At 39.5% G+C, this 26,137-nt stretch overlaps 1 protein-coding gene across 1 annotated transcript in view; it reads right to left on the bottom strand.

Moving 5' to 3' along the window:
• The window catches only part of LOC122792408 (kinesin-like protein KIF28P), a 1,102,337-nt gene that overhangs the window by 1,062,980 nt on the left and 13,220 nt on the right, over positions 1-26,137 (bottom strand). Inside the window, exon 2 of the mRNA XM_044060197.1 lies at positions 9,980-10,171. Coding sequence (XP_043916132.1) covers positions 9,980-10,171 — 192 coding nt within the window. The remainder of the gene's footprint in view (positions 1-9,979; positions 10,172-26,137) is intronic.

Here is a 26,137-nt window from a genome sequence, read left to right as displayed (position 1 = left end):
AGGCACAAGTCACCTATCAGCAGCCTATAAAATACAGAGTAAATTTCACGGCTTTCAGCCTATCCATGTAGGTCATGGTTTGCAGTAGCTGTATTTTCTTAGTGAGAAACCTCTGAGGTCTCTCCATCTGCTGCAGGTGACTGGTGAGGTACATGCAAAAGGGTGTATTATACTCTTTTAGTGGTCTGATGAGGGTTGAGCACAGTGGAGTCATAACATCCCTTGACCTTGATGCTATGCCTTACTTATGAGCACTACATAGAAGGCCTTCCTTACCACTGTGGAAACTTGGTGGTCAAAGTTCAGATTGCTATCAACTTGTATTCCCAAGTCTCACACCACTGGGTTGGAATGAAGGGGGGGGGGTGCTGTCAATACTGTAATTTGTAAGGAATTCTGTTTTGCCAAAGAGAATAACAATGCATTTATTTTGCATTTAGTTTTAGACCCCAGCTATGGCACCAATCATTTGTTTGTGTTAGCCCTTCCTGTAATATGTTGACATAATTGGGGGACTCGGTGATTGCTCCATGTTTGCAATCATTAGCGAACTTGGTAAGCCAAAGGCCATCTACTTTGGCCTGGACTTCTGAGAAATAGATCTCAAACAGTAAGGGGCCATGCATGGACTGCTGCAGTACTCCACTGGTGATGGGTCTATTGGTGGAGATGGGAGTCACCAATTTTAACAGCTTGTGTTCTGTCAGTGATCCAGTTGTCTACTCATCTAGTAACATAAGGGTTAATCCCTACCTGCCAGAGTTTCTCAATGAGAGAGAATAAATTCTGTTGAGTGATCCTGGTTTCTGGTTGTTGTATTTCTATCTGGACATTTTCGTTTGGTTGTTTGTACGAGTTTCTCAATGATGCCTGAGTGGGGAATTGTGTTGAAAGCCTTGGCAATGTTGAGATAGGCAGTAGGCAGTGTGCACTGTTTTACCTTCGTCCATGGCTTTGGTGACATTTTCAAAGAAGTCTCCCAGGTTTAATAAGCATGATCTACCCTTAATAAAGCCAGACTGTGTTGGGTCCAACTTTTGGAGGTCGCCTATGTCATTGCTGATAAGGTCCATGATAATTCTTTCCATGGCCTTGTAGATGAGGCTGGTTAGATTTATGGGTCTGTAGTTCCCAGGGTCAGTTGATGGCCCCTCTTTTTGCAGGGGGATTACTGTTGCTGTTCTCCATTCTGCAGGAACACAGCCAGTTCTCAAGCTATGATTAAAGAGAACATCAAGTGGGACTGCTAGGTCTTGTTTTAGATTGTTTAGTAAACAACCTGTTATATTATCTGATCTCAGTGAGGCCATATTTTTGGCCTTGGCGAGTGCAGAGATGACCTATTCTCTAGAGATACTAGGCAGAGGGCTGGTGTAAGGTTTGCTTTGAGATATGGTAGTTGGGGATGGGGGAGTTAAGTTTGTGCCGAATCTGTAAGCTAGCAGGTTGGTGATAGCTTCCAATGTAGTATGAGTGATCCCATCTACAACCAGTTCGGCACATAGCTGGGCATTCCCTTTTAGACTTTGGATGCAGTTAAAGAATGCTTTATGATTATCCTTGGCTAAGGATGCGATTTTAGTTTCATAATTTGCTTGAGAAGACTTCACAAGATTTCTGACTTTCCTGTTTAGGCTTAGGAGGAAATGCTCCTCTGCAGAGTGATATCCTTCCTGCTTTTGGACAACATTTTCTTCCTGTTGTTATATAATCTGTTTTTACTTGAAGTCCACCATGGCGGCATGTTTTTACAGGAAGACCTGGTTTTGATCTAGTCAGGTTCAGCAGAGTTTATGCGGTCACTTAAGTGTTTGTATAGGGCATTTGAATACACTTCCGCATAGTGACCATTGGTGTCTGCAATTGTGGGAGGTATGAAGCTATTTATACCATCGTTTAGTGCACTGTATTTAGCTTTGGTGAAGTTTTTCATAATTTTTGTTCCTGTGAGGGTGTCAGTTCCAGTAGTTGCTGCAAACGAGACAAATTTGTGGTTTGATCTAACCAGGGAGGACATCACGCATGGGGAAGTACAGTGACCCCCCCCCCATGTTGGTGAGTCCTTTGTCCAGGACATTAGAGCCCCTAGTGGGGATGCAGACTATCTGTTCCTGAGCATTTGTGTTAAGAAAGTCCAGGAACTTCTGGGCAAGTGTATTTTTGCTCGTGTATGTCTGCTAGTCTTTGGAAGGATAGCTGAACTCTCCCATAACTAAGGTGTTGGGCTGTATGGTGAAGGATTTCAGTAAATTGAGGTAGGCGGTGTGCTTATCCTGGTTAATGGTGGGGTATCTGTAGCTAGCAATGATGTGGTATGATACTTTCCCAATAGTTTATTGGACATGGAGCAGTTGGAGAGCATCATGCTGTCTGACCAGTCTCGAAGTGTATTTGGTTTTAACGAAGATTGATACACCTCCACCTTTGGTTCCTTTATGCTTATTTTGAGTTCTGAACGTGTGGAAGGAATTGTAGCCTCGCACAGCTTGGGTACAGTCTTGGTAACTGCACACACATCAGCATCCTCCAAGGTGAGGAGTGCTTCCAGGGAGTGCAGTTTCATGTTTAAACTCCTAGCATTAAGCAGCATGACCCTGAGTTTGTCTCAAGTACATTTTATTACATTGGAAAATTTGTTGTTTTGACATTTCCTAAAAAAGGCACTATGGCAGAGGCAACGGCCTTTGCCAGTATCCAAAAGCCTAGGGGAGACAGCTGCAGACCATCTCTAGCTAAGTAGTTAGTTCTGTCTAACATATCCTCCCAGGCTGACAAATACTGGAGCCCCTGGATAGACACCAGAAGCTGAACCAATTGTTGAAGTCGATAATTTTTTGTTTATATTGTGGAATCATCCTGGGAGAAGATAGGATACTGATTAGGGCTAGGGACATCCCTATCTGGGACACATAATCAGAAAATTTGCATCATGTCTCCCTTCATATAGTCCAGACAGGTACAGCTCAAGTCATTCACTCCAACATGGACAATGACAGAGTCATAATAGTACTTGTTGAGTGACTTGAGTGCATGCGCAATTTGTCTGATCCTGGCACCTGACCATGACTCTCTCCTTGTCCAGTCTGGTGAGGGGGACATCTGTATGTCTTATTATGGAGTCACCTATGACCAAGACATTTGATGTGTTTTTCCTTAGAGGCTTATTTGTTAAGACAAGGATGTGTGTGTTGATATGTGTAGTGGTTTCTTTTTGCTTAGTGTTGAGTGTGGGTGGTGTGCATTTGGGAGGTCTCTGTTCTTTTGGTAAGCTTTTAGTGAGCACCTCAACGTACATGGGTTTATGTGTCAAGACTTTATTTTGTGTGAAAGGTGAGGTTTGCTTTAGAGGTGAAGCATGTGTGCTGACAACCTGTTAGTTGTCTATTTTGTTTTTACGTGAGAGAAGTGACTCCAATTCCACAGTGTATTTGTATCTCTCACATAGGATGTTAGTTTGCTTTAGGAGTAAATGGTTGCCAGCATACATGAAACAATTGCTACATTGCCTCAAGATGCTCATATCAATCAAGCTGGCAGGAAAAATGATGGGGAAACTGCCTGTCCATTGTGGTATGATTTTTCTGAATGTGGTATTTGGGAAGAAAATGGTCTAGCCAGACTTAGTCACAAACAGTAAAAATGAAACAACAATTCAATTAAATAGAGTTAACAAAGTGCAGTGCTGACTTAAAATATACTTATTGTTCAGTTTTTTTCAGTGGATACCTTGGATTTCAGTGCAGATGCACTCCTGACCTCTGGCTAAAGTTGACAAACGTTGAGCAGCTCCTGTAAACTGAGCGTAAACCCGCACAGATGCGAGGCTTATATACAGGCAAATTTAAACAGTTTTAACACAACTACCAATGGAGCAGACCCAAATTGAGCCTTTCTCCAGTAATCCTGACCTCAGATGGGTCCTGAGCTACACACTTCTGCCACAAGGGTGCAGGGAGGCCCTCTTAATGTAAGATGGCTGGTCTAAGAGCACAGTGATACCAAACAGTCTAGATTCAGCAAGTCTGAATCTAGCCTATGCTATGCAAGGCAAGGAAACACAATTTCTAAATGGGAAGGCGTAAGGGAGAGTCACTTAAAGGTCAAAGTGAGAGTGTTTATTAGTATGCTATTAAATGAAATGCAGTGGTACCATCACCTGCACAAACTGGCAGCTCCTCGAGCTGCTGTGAACAGTGAGAGACTATGGACAGCATTTCCTATAGGGGATTTTAAACTGGAGAGGTTTGCTTATATACAAGCACAGAGAACTGCATTTGCACATCAGCTTTTATATGAGTAGGATGAAAGACTTTTATAAAGTTAAATCCTCAGGCCAATTAGATAAAAACATAATAAGCTATGGGCCAGTAGCTGCCACCTAGGATGAGTTGAATTTAGCTCTTTTCTCCTACCAGAGTGCAAAAGAACCCTTCCAACATAAAACAAACTGGCTTTGAGCTCAAGTGCAGTAACAAATCTTTTACAACAGAAGTAAGAATTCCTGCAATATCAGGAATCCTTGGAAATAAGTACACTAACCCTGAGAAATGTTCACAACACACAAAAAAAATGCAACACTTAGACATTTTTGGGCAGACACACTCAGAACAGCTTTTTGCAGTATCAGAGAAGCTTAGGAAATATCAGAATATTGTTAAAAGAACCTAAGAGCAGTACAGTAACAAACAGATGGAGATTCTTTAACAAGTGCAGGCTTAAGAACAGTGATAAATTCAACAAAATAAATAAATGCAGCACATAAGTGTTAAATATCACTGAAACAGAGCAAATGCAAAAAAACATACTTATATCAGCTTTGTAGGCCAGATGATTTTGGAAGCAATCCAAGTGTTGCAGTCACAGGCCAAGCACAAGGAAGCTCTGAATAAATGAGCCAGACCTTGTCAAACAGAATTCAACTTTGGATGTTTGTGTGGATAGTTATGGACTCTTGGGTGAGATGAGAGTGCTAGAAATCTGATGATGGCTATTAAAAGGAATTTTAACAGGAATTTTCCATTTTCTAGACAGGTTGCTGTAACTGTCATGCAAGACTATTACCCTCTCACAAACTCTTGCAGGTCTGTTAGTTAATTATCGACTGATCTACTAGCTTTAGAGTGTTCTTCTGTCACTTCACATTTGCATTATTGAAGTAACCTCTACTCAAAGGTTTCATTGCAATAACCTCTACTTGATGCTTTCTGGATATGACATCCGTCACTTACAGCATTACAGAATGATGTGACTAATCTCTTGATGTGTTTTTCAGAGTGTATGTGTAACACTGGTGAGGTAATAAATGCAGTGTTTGTCAGCAATGTGTAAATAGGTATCATGACCTCATGGCCTAAAAAGCCCTAAATGAATTGGACCCAAAGTATTTGATGGATCCAGTGATCCTTTACACTCCAATATGTGTTTTTGACTTCACCAGTAACGGGCTGCTAGGAATTCCCATTGTATTTAGGGATCTCTTACTGCAGGAATAAACATTTTATCTATCAGAATATAGCAAATGGCCAGTTAAAATGAAGCACCACTGTACTGTTTTGCTTACTAAGAATCTGCAGACCCTTATCTGTCACTTTCCTTATTAGGCACAAGTTCTGATCTTCCAAGTTCACACTATCCACATTGGCACTTAAGCAATACTAAGACAGTAAAAAAACTTAGGACAGGCCTAAAGAAAAAGTATTATGCAAAACACTTGAACATTTCTCCCTTCTTACATTTCTTCCCTTCTCAATAAATTCTTTACCTTGGAGCATTCAGGATAGCAGTTCAGCCTCAGCATTATAACCTAAAATTAACTAATTTCCTGCTAATTTATTAAGGATGATAAAAATATGCTTTTATTTTGTGTTGTATGTAGTATGGATTTACACTGCCATTTCTGTTGACTACATTATGTACCTTATTTTGACAAAGCTACATTATACTGTATTTTATTTTGTGAATGCTCATCTCTAATAAGTCTGTGCAATCATATGTTCATAGGTGTGTACTAGGTTAATGACCACAAAATAATTTTTAAGCCTAACCATGCATCCCAAATCTCTGACAAGTTCTGGTACCCTTGAAAAGTGTTAGCAGGAGCTTGGGAGATGAAACATTTACAAGCAGGGGTCTGGGTAATAATACATTTACTGACTATGTCCATTAGAGACACAGGTGCCAAACCAGGGATGAATTTCTCCATCCAATTGTTCAAGTTACACTTGAATTGGATTAGAGAGGAACTCTGCTTCATATGGATGGGGACCTGTTCCAGAGAAGGGAGAGTCTCTGGGACATATACCTTTTTCTCCAGCAGGTCCAATTTATATCACAGGCAATGTCTAAGTCTTTAGAATGGATAATTATGTTGCTGTTTGTTTTGTGGATATGCAGGAGGTCCATCAGAGTGGGGTCTGACAATGCCTTGTATGCCAGGCATAGAGCTCTCCTCAACAGCCTGTAGGAAACAGAATACAGGGATAGGGCCTTGAGGCAGTCTGCATAGGACATGTTACATACACCCTGTGTTCTTTTTGGGAGGAACCTCTGTGGACTTATCAATTTTTGGATGTGCCTGGTTAGGTACATACCAAAGGGGGCATTGAACTCAATGATAAGTCTGATGAATGATGAATACAGTGGAACAATGACTTCTTTGGACCTAGATGTCATATGTTTGTTTATAAGTTGCATGACATAGAATGATTTCCTCACTACTGTAGACACATGGTAGTCAAAGGCTAGATTACTATCTATGTGTGTCCCCAAGTCCCTGACTACTGGGTCATCTCTTAGAGGTGTGTTGGCAGTATGTTAGTTGCCAGGAGTGCATGACTTCCCAAAGGATACTATTATACATTTATTGGCATTTAGTTTTAGTACTTGGCTCTGACATAAGTTATTTGTCTGTGTCAGCTCTTCCTGGAGAACGTTTGTGGCAGTGGGGGATTCTATGATTCCTCATAATTTGCAATCATCTGCAAATTTAGTCCTTTGACATTGGCCTTGACTTCAGAGAAGTAAATATCAAAGGGGAGTGCCCAAGGCACTATCCCTGAGGGACTCCGCCTGTCTATGCTAGTCTGTAGTGCCACAGTGTAAATGTGAAACAATAACTTACAGTGTATTTATTATATGCTGTCCCTTGCATCCTCCCTGAAAATGGGCCTAGCCTAGCAGCATTAATCCATTAAACAAAACATAAATACACTGATCAATAAATAAATGCATTTTATGTTTTTACTTATACCCAAGTATAACAAACTTATAACACTATATGCATTACTTCCTATGCATGCACATATCATACAGTTCTATCTATATGATTATATACTCTATGTATCTTGGTTACACATTTTGTCCATTTCACACTATTGTAATGCAATTTGTATTGCCTTCACATCAATGTGGAGCTTTTCTCTCCAGCTCTCTGCTGTAAAGGGGTATGCTTGTCATCCTAGTCAAGACCATCCCATTAATTAAATGTTAAATAAATAACTTGTTTTTCTCCTCTGCTGCCTGTTTTTCTCTCCATTACTCCAAAGAATGTTGTGATTTACCTTTGCTCGTTCTTTCTGGGTTTGTTATTGTTTTTCGTCTTTCCCCTTCTTCTCCTGTTCCTCTTCCCCACAGTCACTATACACAGAGAAGACGTTTTGCAAATAGCATCTTCTCTTACAGATGTCAGTGTCTTAATCCCCACAATCTCAGCAAATCACTGTGGAGTTTTCAATATACGTTATGATCTCTCTCTGCATTAACATCATCTCATCAGGACATTTTTCACCCTAACACTACTGAGAGACCTCTGTGCTCCACTAACAAATCATTACTCTCCATAGCTAAACCTAATAACAATGCAGGATACTCCCTGCATGCACACTGCATTGCCACTAGCTGGAGTACCACCCCATTCCATTTAAGAACAGTCTGCAACCTGAAAGACTTTAAATGCCCACTGAAGCAACACCTGACAGATACATGGCTCTGCACCTGCACACCCCTGGTTAAACTGGCACTGATATAGCTATATGTATTTGTGCCATAACTCCCTGCTGCACAAAACGTAATGTACTGTTATAACAAATATACACTCCTCATCTCCTTTATCTTCCTTGTGCCTCCTCCCCTGCTTCCTTTCTGTGGGTTGATGTAACTCTATCTTCTCTTCTGGTGTCCTAGATTTTGGACAAGTCTTTATATAACAAATATTCTTACGTAAAACCTGACAGTCTATGCATACAGATGATATTGCACTGCATATACCTGCCTGTATTAAAAATATTTATATACAACCCATGTAACTGTCATTTGTAATGGAAGCTATTTGTAAATGATGTAACTCATGTCAAGGATGTCTGAATAATAGAACTGTTGTTCATGAATGAAACTGACTGTAAATGATGAAAACATGCAAATGATGTGCATGTCTGTGTAATGGAGCTTTTCTCTCAGAGCCTCCACTGAAAAATGACACTGCTCAGTTGAGTTTCCTGGTAAATAAATGCCAATGAATAATCTCTAGGCAAAATGTTACTACTAGAGAAAGGATTTCATGAGGGGAAAACATTAAACCAAAGATATGATACATTAACAATGTTACGCAAACACAAATTTACCTTTCACATTGTCAGTACAAGCTACCTATGTAACTCAGTATAGCAGCTAATGTCCCATGCTACTTTTTGCTTGAGGGGCTTGCAATTTTATTCTATTGTTTTATCTGGGATATTTAGAAGTTTAAATGTATTTTCTCCCTATATGCCACACAACATAATTTTAGCCACAGCAGTCTGATCTATACAACACTAATTGATGCAGCAGATTAAGAACAAATCTGTCATGTTTCCAATTTGTTCTTAAAAATACTTTAACTAGTTCTTACATTTACTTTTGTTGTATTCTTTTAATGATACACCACATAATCTTGCAAATTATCAAGCTATTTCTAATCTAGACTGCCCAACCAAATGGGAAATCATGTAATGTTTGTGTTCTATAGTGCAGAACGCTACTTATTTTATGACAATTCTAATTGGTTTTATTTGACAAGACCAAGAGAATGCTAATTTGTTAATACTCTTCTTTATTCCTACTTTGTAATTCTACTCAGGCACTTAAGCAACCTATAACATTGCACCCAAATCACCCACAATCCCCAATGACTGACTGTTGATCTTTATCAAGCCTTATGAATAGCCAGTTACTCGAAGTTTCTCATGTACTGCACCAATGACATACTTCTTTTAATTGCGTTCACCTTCTTTGTGGTAGAAGGACATATTGATCATCACACACATTTTTTCAGACACCACCACAAAGCAAGGAGGTGGTGAAGACGTTTCCAAACATCTTTGCAGATATTGTAGTGGTGACTATCACTCATGTGAAATGGAACATCCTATAATTTCAACCTTTTACTACTTTGGGGATGCGGACGAGGAATAATACTAGCATATCATATGTGCACCTAAACCAAAGACACCTGACAATAGTTCCTCATCAGATTATTTCTGGTGACTCCATCAAGCTTTGCATAGGTTCATAACAACCACTAGGGTCTTTACAAGTCTAGCCATGCACCCCAAACCATTTGGATCCAAAGTATCATATGTGGGGCATGTTAGTAGGCAGGTAGCTAAGGATTGGCTGGGGGATGTTAGAATAATACTTTTCTTATTGACGGCATCTGGCCAGAAGGGACATGGGGGCTAGACTGGGGGTAAATTTATGATTTCCCATCCAGTTGTCAAGGTTTTGTTTGAATAGGGTCAGAGATAAACTCTGTTTTACATTTTAGATTTCCCATTACAACTTGCTACCCCAATCACCAAAAAAGACAGATGATCACAGAACACTTGACCCTTCCTCACATTCTTTGACAGATAATATGAAATATTTTTACTTGCTCAATCAATGTTCTTGCTACAAATATGAATTCTATGTAAAAATGACCAATGCTGTTAAAAGCTGTCCTTACCTGGTCTGCATATCTGCTGCTAGGGCTGTCTGCAACAAGCATTCCATTTCTAGTCTTTACAAAACCACTATGTGACCAGTAAGCCAGGTCAAATTTGAATGTTTTCCTGTTTTTTGGATGTTTTGGATCATAAATGGAGGTGCAGCTAGAGTTCATGGAGATCATACATCTACTTCCGGCATCCTTTTCTCTCTGTAAAAAAAGGCAACAAATGGCACATGTACACCCATAAATGAATGCAAGAAAATGTATTACAGGACAGAAAGATAATGCAAAGTTCATAACATAGCCAGCTGTGAAATAAGTAGCAACTGACAAGTTTTATGTTTTATTATTCGGAATAAATAACAATTAATTGTTTTACTTACTGGAAATGATGTTATTATAAATATTTACTACTAATAACATATGCTGTCCACTTGAACTGCATTGACAGTACTTTGAGCTTGTACTTGTGTATTAACGTAATATCAACAATGCTATTTTGCCTGAACTGTATCTGACCTCTGACAGTTATTCAGTAAGGTTCCTTACTAGTTTTATATGCATTTGTTCTATTGTCATAGCTTAAAAGTATCATATTTCATTGTACTGTTCATATTTTAATTTATATTCCTCTATGTAATTGAGCTTTTCTCCCAAGATCCCCACTGAAAAGGGGTTTTAGTGCTCACTCACTTTCCCAGGAAAAACTGCAAGTAAAGACATATGTACATACATACATAAATAATTGTTCCCTTTTTTACTTAAATGCTGCAAGCACTAATTTGTGGTTTATTTAATATTATTTCCCTATGTTGATAAGATACTCTGAAATATAGCAGCAGTAGAAACTCCAAAAATGCAATAATTGCATGAGAAACTATAGAACACTTTTATGAAAAAATAATCCCAAACGGTTAAAAATCCCTTTCTTAACAATGTGATAGCTAAATACAGAGTCAATTATTTCAGCTGCCTGATGGCTGACACAAAAAGCAGTAAGAAGAAATGTTGTTTTGACTTATACAAAATGATGCTTACTTTATGAATGCAACAAATGTTAAACATTTCAGAAAAACAGTCCAATTTATCTTGTTCACTGCCTCTTCAAGTCTGCTGAACCTCATCCAAAGTCAGCAGGTATAGTAAACTCGTAAGATCTGTTATTTTACAGATGCACATTATAAACAATTGTACATGTGCAAATCCTGTTAGTGTTAACCATTTAAGTTGAGAGCAAAGACCCTGACAAAGAGCTCTTTTTGCTCCAGGCATCATTATAAGCTGTTTTTTATTTAGTCACAGGTCGAAAGAGGTACAAAGGAGGCAAGGAGCTTAACCCATTCACACCTAGCACTGTGGAATGTCACACCTCTAGCAGCCTACAGAGATACTTAGCATGCAAAAACAGAAGCCAAGCAAATGTAAACATCTCATGAACAGTAAATGCTTGTAATCATCATCATCCTCCTCCTTCTCCCTTTTTTTTTCCATTTCCTAAATGGGATCGGGGTGTTGCATCAAATGACTGTTGCCAGCTCTCTCATGTCAGTGCCTCTTTCTTACATTTTTTTACAGTCAAACCTGACTGTCACAGGTCTTCTCTTACATAATCCATCCATCTCTTTGCTGGATGCCCTCGCTTCCTCTTGCCTTCTTCCTGTCTGTCCCAAATTTTCTTCACCAGATTGTTTTCTTCTTTCCTGCACATGTGCCCAAACCACTGTAATCTGTCCTCTCTGACCTTCTGTGCAATTGGGACTACTTGGACTTCTGCTCTGATGTCCTCATTTTTTCATATGCCCCACCCATTTCAGACACTTCATTTTCATCATCCCTAGCTTCCTCAGTTGTTCTGCATTCACTGCCCACTTTTCTGTACCATACAGTAGTACTGGTCACACCAGTGTTTTGTACACCTTACTTTTCAGATTCTTTGGCATGCTTTTAAAAAAGGTGCAGATAATAATGTTCGGAAAACAAATATTCTTTACATTGATAATAACCAATACAGCCATAGTGTTTATATATATACTGTTATATGGTATAATGCAGAAAAGTCCAGGATTATATTTTTCTCTATATCTTGAGAACTGTACAGCCAGGCTACATAGTGTCAGCAGTACTTTTATTTACCCCCAGGATACATAGTGTCAGCAGTATTTTTATTTACCCAGAGGTAAAGTTTCATCAAGCACCAAGAACTTCCTTCTTAAGTGCTTGTGATATTTTACAAAAATATGAAAGTTATGTCAAGTCACATAATTAGGCAATATAAATAACACTGTGAGTATAACTCATGGTGTAGAACTTAAAAGTGCAAATATCAGTAACAATTTTTTGAACATCTTCTAAGGTTTCACCTGATATCATGCAATTATTTTGTCAGTTAGTTGATTCGGGAAATATTAATGTACATACAAAGGACGTTAAGCCAGTCTGTGATCATTATTGATATATTTATTACCATTTGTTTGCAGGGGAAATTCCAACTGGCCAAAAAGAAGCCCCTTTTGAGTGGTGGCCTGGGGAGAAAAGCTCCATAAAAAGAAAAATGATTATACATATATTTGGAGCTTACAAGGTTAACAAACAAGAGTTTATGTTGTGTGAGATGCACAGTGCAATGCAATTGTTTAAATGTGTAGTGAAATAGGTAAAGATGAGATAAGCATAACCTTAAAAATGCAGAAGCAGAACATGAGCACAAAGTTAGAAGATAAAACAGAAATGCAGGAAGGGAGTGATAAGGAGATAAAATTGTGTTAGCATTAGAGGTGAGGAAAGGAAAATGACTCGCATATGATTAGCCAAGGGAGCAAGAATACCTGTTTGTTAGATACTGCTGAAAGGTTAGGTTTACAGAGCTAGAAATGTACTGAGAAGGTATTATCCCAGCAGAGATGAGCAAAATGCAATACTGGTTGTTGAGACGGTGTGTTTTTAGTTTAGTTTGAACAAATGCAGTTTCACCATTTCACAATTTAAACCAATTTGTTATGCTTTCAAAACAGTGATATCAATAAATTCACCCTGAATGCAGAACAGAGGTCTGTCAGTGTTAACAACTACAGCAGAGTGCATTCATGTAGCTAAGTACACACAGATGTTCAGGGTGTGGCAGGTTTGAACTGAAATGACTTTCAGACCAGCACCTGCCAGTTCTGTGCACTGATGAGATAATCACAAATGTCTTCTACATCATCACTCTGGCAGTGCCCATGATGCCCATATCTGGGAAATGAGTAATCATTTTCCCAAGAGTGAGCACCACAGTTATATCTTAGAGCAGCTTAGCATCAGTATGATGTCAGAGATGCTGTGCTGAACTACTGAGCTACCTTATGTTATTCTTGGACCCCACAGATCATTCAGACTATGCACTGCAACCATGCATAACCACTATCCAGTATTCCCAGTGGTGTGTTGACATGTGTGCACCTGGGTTTATAGCTAAAAACATACAGTGCTGAGTAGGGTGTTTCACAACCTGACAATGTGGTTCCAAGTGCCTAGATGTCTCAGCAGGCATGCTATAGTATACACTGACCAAGGCAGAGATGTCCCTAGCCTTTTCCATTATCCAAAACATGTGGCTAAAATATCTGTCTCTTTGTATAGGTATCCTTGGTTGACCAGGTTAGTCCCACTAGGCTTGCGGCCTCTTTTTAGGGGAAACCCAAGGTGGTATTTCTAATACTTAGGAAAATTTGGCCAGGGCATCTGAGAATTTTCACTACTCTTTCAATACTTCAGATACAGTTGGTCTATATCTTGATTTCCATTTTCTAGTAATTGCTTTTTTGGCAGCCAATTGAATTACATTTAAATAAGGCATTACTATGTCTAGACAATTCAGATCCTATATCGCAACTTGAAATAATCATTTCCTTAGTTAAAGCCATTTGCTGGCACCATATTTCTGATAGAATACTTGTAGGGAATTTTTAAAATCTGCCACCTTATTACACTCCACAAAATTATGTTCCCGGTCATCTCTTTCTTCTTTATCATACCTCCAACATTTGCTTTCTACCTGAGGAAAAAATCTTTAAAGTCCGCTTCTGGTATAAAAATACTTGTGCAAACACTTCCAAGCAAAAATCTTAAACCTTCTGGACTTTGCTGCATACTTGGGATACAGCCATATGTCCTCCCATTGTTCCCTTGTAAATTGCTTTTACAGTCCCTCTTCCCTATCATTTATAACCTCCTCTGATTTATTCATATAGTTATCACTGAATATTATATATGCCCTGCTAGGTATCCCTTTTTATCAGCAGCTTTATCCCTTATTTTTGTATTTCTGTTTTTGAGAGAGATGGTTGCTAAACTAGGCAAGTGACTAGTAGGTAATTTACTTTCATCCAAACAACCCCAACCAAGCAGTTATAGCTACGTCTATGTACAATTCAGACATCTGATTGTGATAAAAGAGGGTGGTTGTGTAATGTATTTCACCTTTGTTCCAAACCGTTACCACAAAATGAAATTTTACACATTGTTTTACATTATCACATTAGCTCTGCAACACCAAAATAATAAACAAACAGCAGCAGACAGCTAGTCATTTCTTCTACAGAAGACGGCACAGCAGTTATACCTACTCTGCTGTGCATGTCAGGTGTCCAGTTATACCTACTCTGCTGTGCATGTCAGGTGTCCAGTTATACCTACTCTGCATGTGCATGTCAGGTGTCCAGTAAAGTAGTTCATCTTAATTCTCACAAATGCACACTAGTCCTGCAAAGCCAGATAGTGATTGTTTAAACTGAACAAATGATAAGAGGGTAATTTACTTTCATCCAGCCAACTCCAACTCCAACCCTCATCCAGCAGTTATAGTCATGATGTCTGATGCCTCTGTAATATTATTTCACTTCCACAATTCACACATATTAAAGTATTCCAATAAAAGTTGTTTCACACAAATCACAAAGCCAGGAATATTGGCAACATATCTGGCTAATCACTGCCAGCATCCTTGTAAAAATAAAGATAACATTTATCTCATCACACCGTTCCTTTCATCTCAACTGTCCACACAAATCACAAAGCTAGAAATATTGCTAAAATTATCTGGTTGATCTTAGCCATCATCACTGTAAATAGTCATAACACTTATACATTTGACCTGTGTCTCTTGTAATTTTTTTATTTTTTGGCAAATTGTTGTCCATTAGAGTAAGTCAGTAAAGCCAGGTGTTAGAGATTCATACGTCTTGTTGTTACAAAAATAAATACATAAATAAATAAATAAAAAACTACATTTGAATGTTGAGAGATCTCTATTCCATGACCTCCCAATGTTCAAGCTTAACATGCCATGACTTGAATGTCAAGTCAAATGGAGCACCATCCACCTTGAGTGCCTGTTGTGCTGTGAGTACATTTTCTTTCAGCAGGGGGGTTTATTTCTCAATTTTATTAAAGCAAAGAAACATTACCATAAAAATAAATAAATAGGGAAAGAACACCCCTGCAAGCATAACACCCTAAAGGGCCACCTAGCTGGCCTATGTGTAATACTACCCTGTGGGGAGAGGGGGTGCTCTTGTAATGGACTTGTGTCCCACTCAGGATTGTTTCCATGTCTTATTCCCCTTGCTTGCCAGGACAGACACTGGCTCTGCTTCAGTTCTTAAGACTCTAAATAGGATAAAGTAGTTATCAGAAAAAGAATAAATGGAAGAAAGACTTTTTTGCATATATAGGGTAAAAACGTATTTAAGATAATATATACTGCTTTAGAATACAAAAAGAATACATAGCTTTGGTGGCTTTCATGGATGACACCCTAACAATGGTTTAGGTGACATGAGTTCAATTAGTGGCATGGGCATTTGATAGAGTTGGGAGGGAAAAGTGGATTCACTGAACAAGGCAGCACTCTTGACCCCCGAAGGCAGTTAGGACATAGAAAAACACTGGTTGGGGCATGCAGGTAAGGTGATGAAGCAGGGTCTATTACCCCTCAACCTCTCACAGAACATTAGCATGCTGGAGAAGGGTTAGGGCATAAAGAAAAGGTCATGTTGCACAGTCAATATATGTGACACTGCCAGCTTCAAAGTCTGGTCTTTCACCTCCTTCCTGGCCAGCAATGGCCTCATCTGGATGGAGTTGTAATACTGATGGTACCATGGATTTCCCAGTCTATTTCTCTCCCATCAGGTGGTTCTTGTGGGGAATCAGGAGCCAAAGAAGGAGAAAACAAGCAGCTGAAGGTGAGTTGAAGGGATGTCCAGAAAAGCAAAAAAAAAAAATAAATAAAATACAAAATGAAGTTGCATTCTTTGGTGTTTATTGTGGTTACAGCTACTGGAGTACTCATTTTGAGTGTAAATAGGTTCATAGGTGGGTACTAGGCTATCTGTCCAAGGGCATTTATAAGCCTAGCCAGAGTGTGTCAGCTTTCGCCGCCCCATTGATTAATTAACTGAGCCTCTGTCAAAAAGAGCCAATGAAGTAATCCCAGGGGTATATTTTCTGTTACCCATCCACTCGTCAAGGTTTCTCTTGAAGAGTGTTAGTGAGGGGCTCTGCCTAATGTAGTTAGGAATTTTGTTCCAAAGCATGGGGAGTCTCTGTGACAGGAATCTATCCCTCCAGCATGTTCTATTTATTGTTGTGGCGAGGTTTAGCTCACTAGAGCACGTGGCTCGCAGTGACTTGGATTTCTTTAGGTGGAGCATGTCCATCAATTCTGAGTTGGACATGGCTTTGTCAGTCAGGCAGAGATCACCTCTGAGTAAGCAATATGCCACTGAGTACAGCCAGGGTGTTTCCAGTTAGGCTGCATAGGACATATGTTTGAGGCCAATAATCCTCTTGCGAGGTACTTTTGTGGTCTTTCCAGCTGTTGGAATTGTCTTGGTAGGTACATCCCAAATGGGGTATTGTACTCTATGATGGGTCTGATGAGTGACGAGTAGAGGGGCACTATAACCTCTTTATTTCTAGATGCAAACCCTTTAGTAATTAGATGGGTTACATAGAAGGATTTCCTAACTACTTTGGCAATATGATTGTCAAAGGAGAGATTACTATCTACCTGGGTCCCCAGATCTCTTATTACCTCTTTTGTATTAAGGGGGCTGCCACCTATGTGGTAATTCATGGGTGTTTTGTTTTTCCCAAATGGGATGACTATGCATTTTTTGGCATTTAGCTTGAGACCATGACTTTGACACCAGGTGTCCGTCTCAGTAAGGCCCTTTTGGAGACTGTCTGTGTCAGCCGGAGAGTCAATTATGGCTCCCAGTTTGCAGTCATCGGCGAACTTGGTTAGCCATAGTCCTCCTGTGTTTGCATGTACTTCTGAGAAGTATATGCCGAACAGTAGGGGTCCCAGGACTGAGCCTTGTGGGACACCACCTGTGACTGGTTTAGAGTCGGACCTGGAGCCCACTATTCTTACCGTGTGAGTTCTGTCTGTAAGCCAGTTGGCAACTCATCTCGTGACATAGGGATTTATGTTCAGACTGGTGAGTTTTTCTATAATTTCTGAGTGGGGAATGGTGTCAAAAGCCTTGGTGAGGTCAAGGTAGGCTGTGTGAACTACCTTCCCCTCATCTATGGCCTTGATGACTGTCTCGAAGAAGTCAGTCAGGTTTAGTAGGCATGATCTGCCCTTAACAAAGCCAAACTGGGTTGGGTCAAGTGTTTGGAGGTTCCCAATGTTTTGTTAATGAGTTCCATGATGATGCACTCCATAGCCTTGCAGACCAGGCTAGTCAGGCTTATGGGGCGATAGTTACCAGAGTCAGTTGTGGCCCCTCCTTTGTGTAGCGGAATAACCATTGCTGTGCACCATTCTATAGGCACATAGCCTGTGGAGAGGCTGAGGTTGAACAGTGTGTTTAGGTGGGGGTTTAGTTTGTTCTGTAGTTTGTGCAAGACGCAGCCTGGGACACTGTCTGGCCCCAATGATGCTGTGCTTTTGGCTTTTGAAAGGGCTATTTTCACCTGTGCGTCTGTGATTTCCAGGACACTACACTTTTCCGGTATTGTTGTGGGCCCTTTTGGGGGTGAGAGGGGGGTGAAGTTTACACTGAATCTATCTGCCAGGATGTTGGCAAAATCAGTGGGTTCAGTATATTTTGTGCTATTTTGCACTAGCTCAGAGCATATCTGCGAGTTGCCACTTAGATTCTTGACATAGCTAAAGAAGGCTGTGTGGTTATCTTTCAAATCCTTGGCTATTTTTCTTTCGAAGTTAGCTTTGGAGGATTTTATGAGGAACTTAGTTTCTTACTGATACTGATCAGGGATGTCTTTCCTTCTTGGGATTTGCTTTTTTTCTGAACTAGTTTCCTCCTTCTATTGTATAGCCTGTTTATGGCAGGGGTCTACCAGGCTGGTTTCCTTCTCTTAGGTGAGTGAGTCTTGGTTTTGCTAGGGATGGCACGATCCATGCATCCTTGTAGGTGCTCATAGAGTGCATTTGTAAAGGTTCCTGCATCTTGGACACTGTTATCCTTTAGCGTGGAGGCTGTGAAACTTACCACCTCTGTCTTAAGTAAGGTGAAGTTTGCTATAGAAATGTTTTTCACTGTGGTTTCCTTGGTTGGAGGTGGTGGTGTGCTGTGGACATCCAGAGTGATTAGTTTATGGACTGATCTAACCAGTGACGGATTGACCTGTGGTGTGGAACACCTGTCACCCATGTTAGTGATGACCAGTTCCAATATGTTTTCACGTCTGGTAGGGGAGTTTACCAGCTGATCCAGGGCATTTGAGTTGATAAATTCCAGGAAGCACTGCACCTGGGAGTTTGTACTTGAGTAGTTTTCCCAGTTAATGGTAGGGTAATTGAAATCACCCAATATCAGGGTGTTCAGTAGGACCTTCATGTTTTTCAGTGTATCCAGAAAGGCAGAATGGTGGTCCTGGGTCATGGAGGGTGATCTGTAGCAGGCCACAATTTGCATTGCAGATTTGCCTGATGTTAGTTGCACATGGATGATCTCGGAGGTATCATGCTGCGCCACTAACCTGGAGGTGTAGGTATCCTTGATGAATATGGATACACCCCCTCCTTTTGTGTTTCAGTCCATGTTCTGTGGCCAAAATGTGTGGTATGAGTTGTAGCCTGGTAGTGCTTGGGTGCTCTGTGGAGCCTTGAACCAGGTTTCAGTTACTGCACAGATGTCGACGTTCTCCATACTGAGGAGTGCTTCAAGCGCGTGCATTTTGAGATTTAAACTCCTGGCATTGAGTAGCATAACCCGCATTTTTTATTTGTGCTGTTTACTGAGGTGAGTTTGACTTTTGAGCCTTGCTTAAAAAAGGCACTATGGGGGCAGCAAGAGCCTTGGCCAGTATTCAAAAGCCTAAGGGTGACAGGTGCAAGCCATCTCTTGCAAAGCAATGAGGCTTGTCGTGCATGTCATCCCAGGCTGACAGACACTGGATTCCCTTTGAATGACACCAGAAGCTTAGCCAATTGTTGAAATTGATCATTTTTTTCTTTATACTGTGGTATCATTCTTGGTGAGGGCAGGATGCTACTCAGGGTCAGGGTCATACCCGCCTGGGCTACATGATCAGAGAGCTCTTCCATGTCTCTTTTCATGTAGTCCAGGGAGGTATGTCTCAGGTCATTCACACCAAAATGAATAATGACAGAGTCATATTTGTACTTGTTCTGGAGTGACCTGAGTGCTTGTGTTATGTGGCGGATTCTGGCTCCCGACAGGCAGCTAACAGTAACTTTCTCCTTGTCCAGCCTAGTGACTGGGATGTCAGTGTGTCTGACTATAGAGTCGCCTATTACTAGTGTGTTAGGTATGTTATTTCACCTTAAGGGCTGTGATTGTGCAGCACACTGATTTTGTGTTTTATGTGCTGTCTGGTTTGTGATGGGAGGTGCAGGTTTTTTGGGTGTCTGCTTTGGAGGTCTCTGATGCTTTTGCAGGTTTTTATTTAGAGCCTCCAAGTATGATTTTGTATATTTATGTGTATTTTTTTGCCAGTGCTGGTTTAGTATGTCTATGTGAGGCTGGAGGTGTGGTGCAAGTGTTAACCTTCTCCTCATGACTGCCTGTTCCAGTCTTGGGGGGAGAGAGCTTAGCCTCCAATTTAGCTAAATAATTGCATCTCTTGCATATGTTAATGTTTTGTGGTAGGAGGAGAGGGTTGTCTGTGAACATGAGGCAGTTGTAACATTGCCTCAGGATACCCAGGTTCACCAGCTGGACTGAAGAGTATACCTGAAATTGCCCTTTGGTCATGCCTGAATAGTAGGTTGAGCTGCTTAGTTGCTTCATTGGCGAGGGGTGAATAATGAGCCTTGCCCTGCTGGGCAATCAAGTGTCGGGGTATATTAGTTCTTGCTATTAGGTCTCAGCACATGCTGGACTGTAGGATGCTTTTTAAGTACTTAGGTTGAGAGTTAGACTACTTTCAAGGGAAAAACTGAAGAGGAGACTTGGTGGAGCCGGGATAAATTTAGCCCTAGCCAACCGGTACTGCCCGGATGTGCAAAACCGTACAAACGCAGTTTTTACAGCAGGGAAATGAAAGAGAGAGAAATTAGCCCAAAATGGCCTATAAACTACTACCTTTTGGGCTGAAACCACTCCTCCAGGGACAGATGGCTGCTCAAAGCTCCCTTTCTCACAGATGAACAGAGAAACCTCCTTCTATCCAAGTAAGGTATGGGCAACTCAGAAAATTGTAACACAGTCCTGAATTCAGCACTAGCCTGAAAACCGGACTATACTAGCTTAGAAAGGTGGGAAACAAGGAAACATTTTTTTTTAAAAGATAAGGCAAAAACAGTAAAAAATACACTTAAAACAGCTTTAAATGACCACAAACAGTACAAAATACAAGTAAAACACATTTAGATGACTACAAGCAATCAGAAAAGACGTTTAAACAAATTACCCAATTAACCAGTAAAAAAATCTCAAAACTGAGCCCTGTTCCTGTAGTCTTCAATCAGACAAGTTCTAACTGCACACTCCTGCCACTGGGGTGCAAGGGAACCTTCTCCAAAAAAGAAGGCCCAGATTATTGCTCAAGTTATACAAACAAAGCTAGATTCAGCAGGCCTGGATCTAGTCTATGCTACAGCAAACAAGGCGCACCAATTTCAGTAAGAAACAGTTCAAATATGCAGGCACTATAAGCCTTTAACCAGAAATTCCCAGCTCAGAAGGGCAGAGTCCAGCCTCTCATCCTACAAGAGTGCAGACCACAAAGCTTCTTAATATAAAATAACTGGCCTGAAGCCAAAGTGCTTAAACCAGAACTAATACACTTTTAGAATAACAAACACTGAGCCTTCAATCAACAGTTCCCAACTTAGAAGGATATAAGCTACCTGTCTTGCCACAATAGTGCAGACCACAAACCTTCTTAATGTAAAACAACGGGTCTGAAGCCCAACTGCTTAAACCAAAAGGCTTGGAATGATAGTTACACCAAGCAGAAATAAATACAATTGATTACTTTTACATTATAAAGTAGGAAGAAACACATTACTACTGTTCCCTTACACATTACTAATAGTAGTGACATTAAATGGGTGCAAGATGTCATTAGAGACAACTGGAAGATATTGAGAACTGATGACACATTGCAATATTTAGTAGGTGAGCAACCCAATTTTGTTTTTAAGAAAAACAAAAACCTTAAGCAGATCCTTTGTGATCGTAAGGTTAGTACTAATAAAGATAATGATATGCCGGGCACCTTTCCATGTCAGCATTGTAAGGCTTGTAATTTATAAATAAGGATATTTGTTTTGTACACCCTGTCACTCATAAGGAATATGTACCTAGAGTTTTGGCTATGTGCCTTTCCCAGAATATAATCTAGCTAGCTATCTGCACTTGCTGCGCCTCATTTTATGTAGGCAACACAAACTGCAGGTTAAAGGATAGAATTTTAAGACATTTATCAGCAATAAGACTACGAGATAAGCATAATACACTGGCGGTGCATATAGAAAGTTATAAGGGACATAGTTTTGTCTTTCAAGCACTACAGCATATTCATGCTGATATTAGGAAGGGAGACATTGTGAATAACACTGAATACAATGAAACTAGATGGATTATTGAATTGGGAGCAAATAGATACCCATGTATTAATGGTGTGGTGCCTTTAAAGCCAACACTTAGTAGGTGTAGACCCTATATTAATCTGCATTAATTGTTCTATTGATTTTATTCTGAGATTGGATGATTTGTCTTTTAAATATCATTATTTTATCTGAATGCTGTATGTCTGAAGAAGGGTTTTTTACCCAAAAGCGCTAACATTCAACGTTGTTTCAATAAACGGTTTGATTTAGCCCGGTGGTCTGTGGATTTATCTTTTCTTTAAATTCACTTATATATCCAGTTGATTGCATGTAGGTCTTAGCTGGCCAAAGCTCAGAGTTTAAGCAGAAAATAATCCAAAATGTACCACTTATATAAGGCAGAAACCAAACATCAATGAAGTGAACTACCCCCACTTACCACTGGCTATGCAGGAATTCTAACAAGCACTAAATTCTAACAAGCATTAACTGAAAAAAACAGAGCCACAACTTCCAGCTAGATAGTATTCAATGCAACACAAATAAATCAATTTAAATGCTGTATTATTTGAAAAAAGTGCAGATAAAGATTTACTTAAATTCACTTATACGTCCAGTTGATTGCATGTAGGTCTTAGCTGGCCAAAGCTCAGAGTTTAAGCCATGAATGCATCCAGAATGCATCCAGAAGCAAAGAATTAAATCAAAATAACTGCAACTGTGAAATCTGAAAATTAATTTTTAAACAGACCAAAGAAAATAAATAGGATCACAGGAGGTTACTAGGCTAATGGCCCTGAGGCCCTTACAAGCCTAGCCAAGAGTTTATCCCCCCCAAAAAAGAAACCTCAGTCAGCACATTTCACCCCTGTCAATGAGGGATAAAGGTGGAACCCCTGGGACAAATTTGTGGTTTCTCATCCACTCATCAAGGTTGCGCTTGAAGAGGGTAGAGTTCCAGTTGTATCAAGATTACATCATCCCAGATGGGACTCAAACCCACAATCCCTGTCTTAGGAGGCCAATCCCTTATCCATTAGGCCACTGGGGCCTGACAAAAAGTTCTACTTGTATCAAGATTATGTCACCCCAGATGGGACTCCAACTCACAATCCCTGGCTTAGGAAGCCAATGCTTTATCCATTAGGCCACTTAAATAAATAAATGGAAATGGACTTGTTTAAGTCTAAAGCATAAGCTTACTTCCAAACAATACATTACTACTAAGTACTCTGGAGTTGCACTGCTATAATGTAAGACATATTCCACACCAGTAAAGATATTTGCATATTTGTGCAGCATAGTATCCCAGATCAGTTACATTTATTTATGTGTTTGTTTAATTGGGAGTAGTCATCTAGTCTAGACACAATTACACTTTTCAGACCTTCCTTTGCCAAAGGCAGGTACAAGTTACTGAAAGTCAGTATGTACAACTTTTATAACCACTGATAAAACAGCATATACAATATGTTCAGAATAATAGACATGAGAGGAAATCAGAGTATGACTTAACTCACTGCCCAAAAAGTGCTCTTCTGAAATGGAGGTTAACAAAATATCAGACAATGGAATCAGGAAGTTTTTACTGCTGAAAAATGCAAAGCCATGTACTCCCGTTTGGAGAAACTCAGAAACTAGGCATAGAGTGGTAGTGGTAAGGAAGTTATTAATTACAGAACAATAAAATATTTTCTGGATGATCATATCTGACGATATTGATTACTGTTTTTCTGTTTTTACCAGAAAACTTCCACAACATATCAAAATTGTGCCCATCTATTTATCAGTACATCAAGGGACTTCATCAAATGTTGCATTTAGATGAGATATTTGTTCAATGGAACATTTTCATCAGTATTTACTATATGTTCTACTCATTGTTTGTTTATTTCTCTATATTCAGAATCTGCTTTTATTCATAATATGTGCAGGTACCCTAAAGTTATAGTGGACTTGGCTGTTAGGATTATGAATCACTGGTATAATTCTCTGAACTTCATTGTAAGGAAATAGAATTACACTATTTTAATAATTTTTAACCCATGACCTTGTTGATGGGTTGAGGTAACTAAGTGGTGTGATAAAGGCAGAAGTAATGTTAGTGAGATACAGTGATGCATATGGATGCAGGAATCCTGGCAGGAAGGAGGTCCCACAGATTACTCACCAGTGGGGAACCACTAAGATAACTGTGATTTTTCTGTTTATTGTATCTCTCTAAAAGCCTTCATTCAGTAACAATGTTCTAGAGGAGAGCCATCTGAACAATATCCATTTCACAAAACATATAAATTTCAAACACTGGGACTGTTTACTGTAAGTTATTAAGCTCCAATGGAGCTGTACGAATGATAGAAAAACAAAAAGCAGGAAACACCTGTCTGAACACAGAACTTGGACGTGTATTTGCTGGCTGCACTTGTGTAATAGTGCACTAGTAAATTATACACTTCTGTATCATAAGATGTAAAATTCAAATGCTGAGATTGTTGGTTTTAAGATATTAAGCTTAACTGTATATGTAGCAGTGAGAGAAACACCTATAATAGAACTTGGAATTTTCTTTGCTGGTTGCATTTATATAATAGTACTTTACTGAATTCTAGGCTTCTGTTCTGTGCAGTTCATTCAGTTTTTGCACTCAAATTGTGATGCTTTGATTAAAGGAAAGCGTGTCTGTTCAATATGAAAGTGAATTGTAAAGTGTCATTAACACAAACAGTTTTGACATGAGAACTGTGCTTCTGGAAGAAGTGGCTAAAACGATTTGCTTGATTCATTAACACCTAGACTGTGTACACCTTTCTGAGTAAACAGACAACACAAGCATAACTCACACCTTTTTCCTCCTAATTTAGATTTTCCTACTGATTTTCTTGCAGCTTTAAATAGTGAGGGAGATTCATAAAGGTTATCACAAAGTGCAGACTACATGTATACTTAGTATAATCTTTCTGAGTGAATAGAAAGCACAAAAATGTGGTAGAAATGTTCTTGAATACAGATCGTGTACATTTAGTGTAGGTGTTATTGAATATGGCCCTTGAAGTTTATTCAGTGTGGTAAATTGGTGGGAGGAATCTAAAGCATAACACCTAATGGGCCATTAATGTTTAGAAGGACAATGAAGAGAATGAAGCTGTAACTGTTAGTAAAAATGTTTTTGTTCTTATCAAATTTGAAAAGTAAATGTCTTGAAGTAAACTGTATGTCATACTGTAAAGTAGTTCTATAAACTATACAGAGATTTTAATGTGATATGATGAGTCTTTTCAGTGACTGCTGTTTCTACTAGTGATATTAAAATAAGAAATAACTATTTCTTGACTTTGACATATCCATAATATATACTGTAACAAAATAAAGGCTAAATATGAGCAATATAATGTTGAGATATTGTGCTGATAAGGGGAGATGTAAAAGTGTATTGTTCAAGTAACGTCCCTTCCCTGGGCCAGTGATCAAGGAGCCTCAGTCTTCACCACTACCACCAGTGGGAATGTTCACTGAGAAAAAAAAATGGACACACGTATCATTTCCAGATGCAGTTCTCTGCACCAAGTGCAATTTCACCTAAGAGCACATAGGAAATGCACACTCCAGTCGTGAACTGGGATTTCTCTCCAGACTCTAAATAAGACCTAACTGACACAGCTATAGAGTTACGCCCTTAGCCAGGTATTCCATGCCAAGTCCTCCACCACCCTCTCTGCAGAATCAGTGCTCTCCGTGTATATGTATATATATATATATATATATATATATATATATACACAAACACACACACACACACACACACACACACACACACGCACACCTGTGAAAGACTGGCACAGCTTACCTGCTTTGCCACTGCTACCAGATCACCCACAAAGCCAGCCACTCTAAGGCTCTTGCCAGGGTACCCAATTACTCTTAGTAAAATTAATACTTATACAGATGGTAATGTTTGACCAAGAGGCAAGATTTTCAGGAATGTGGAGCCACAGTGCACTAAATAAATACAAATACGTTAAATATTTTCTAAAAAAAAAACAGCCACAATGAAAAATATAGATATATTTAATAATTAAATAATAAAATAGAAAACATGAAAATACTGAATATCTGTTTACAAAACACCAGAGTTTGAATCA

Source organism: Protopterus annectens, chromosome 1.part2 (assembly GCF_019279795.1).
Source record: "Protopterus annectens isolate FY-2018-M chromosome 1.part2, PAN1.0, whole genome shotgun sequence".
NCBI lineage: Eukaryota > Metazoa > Chordata > Ceratodontiformes > Protopteridae > Protopterus > Protopterus annectens.
Note: the sequence above shows the minus strand (reverse complement) of the source record. Positions and strands in the feature narration are given on the sequence as shown.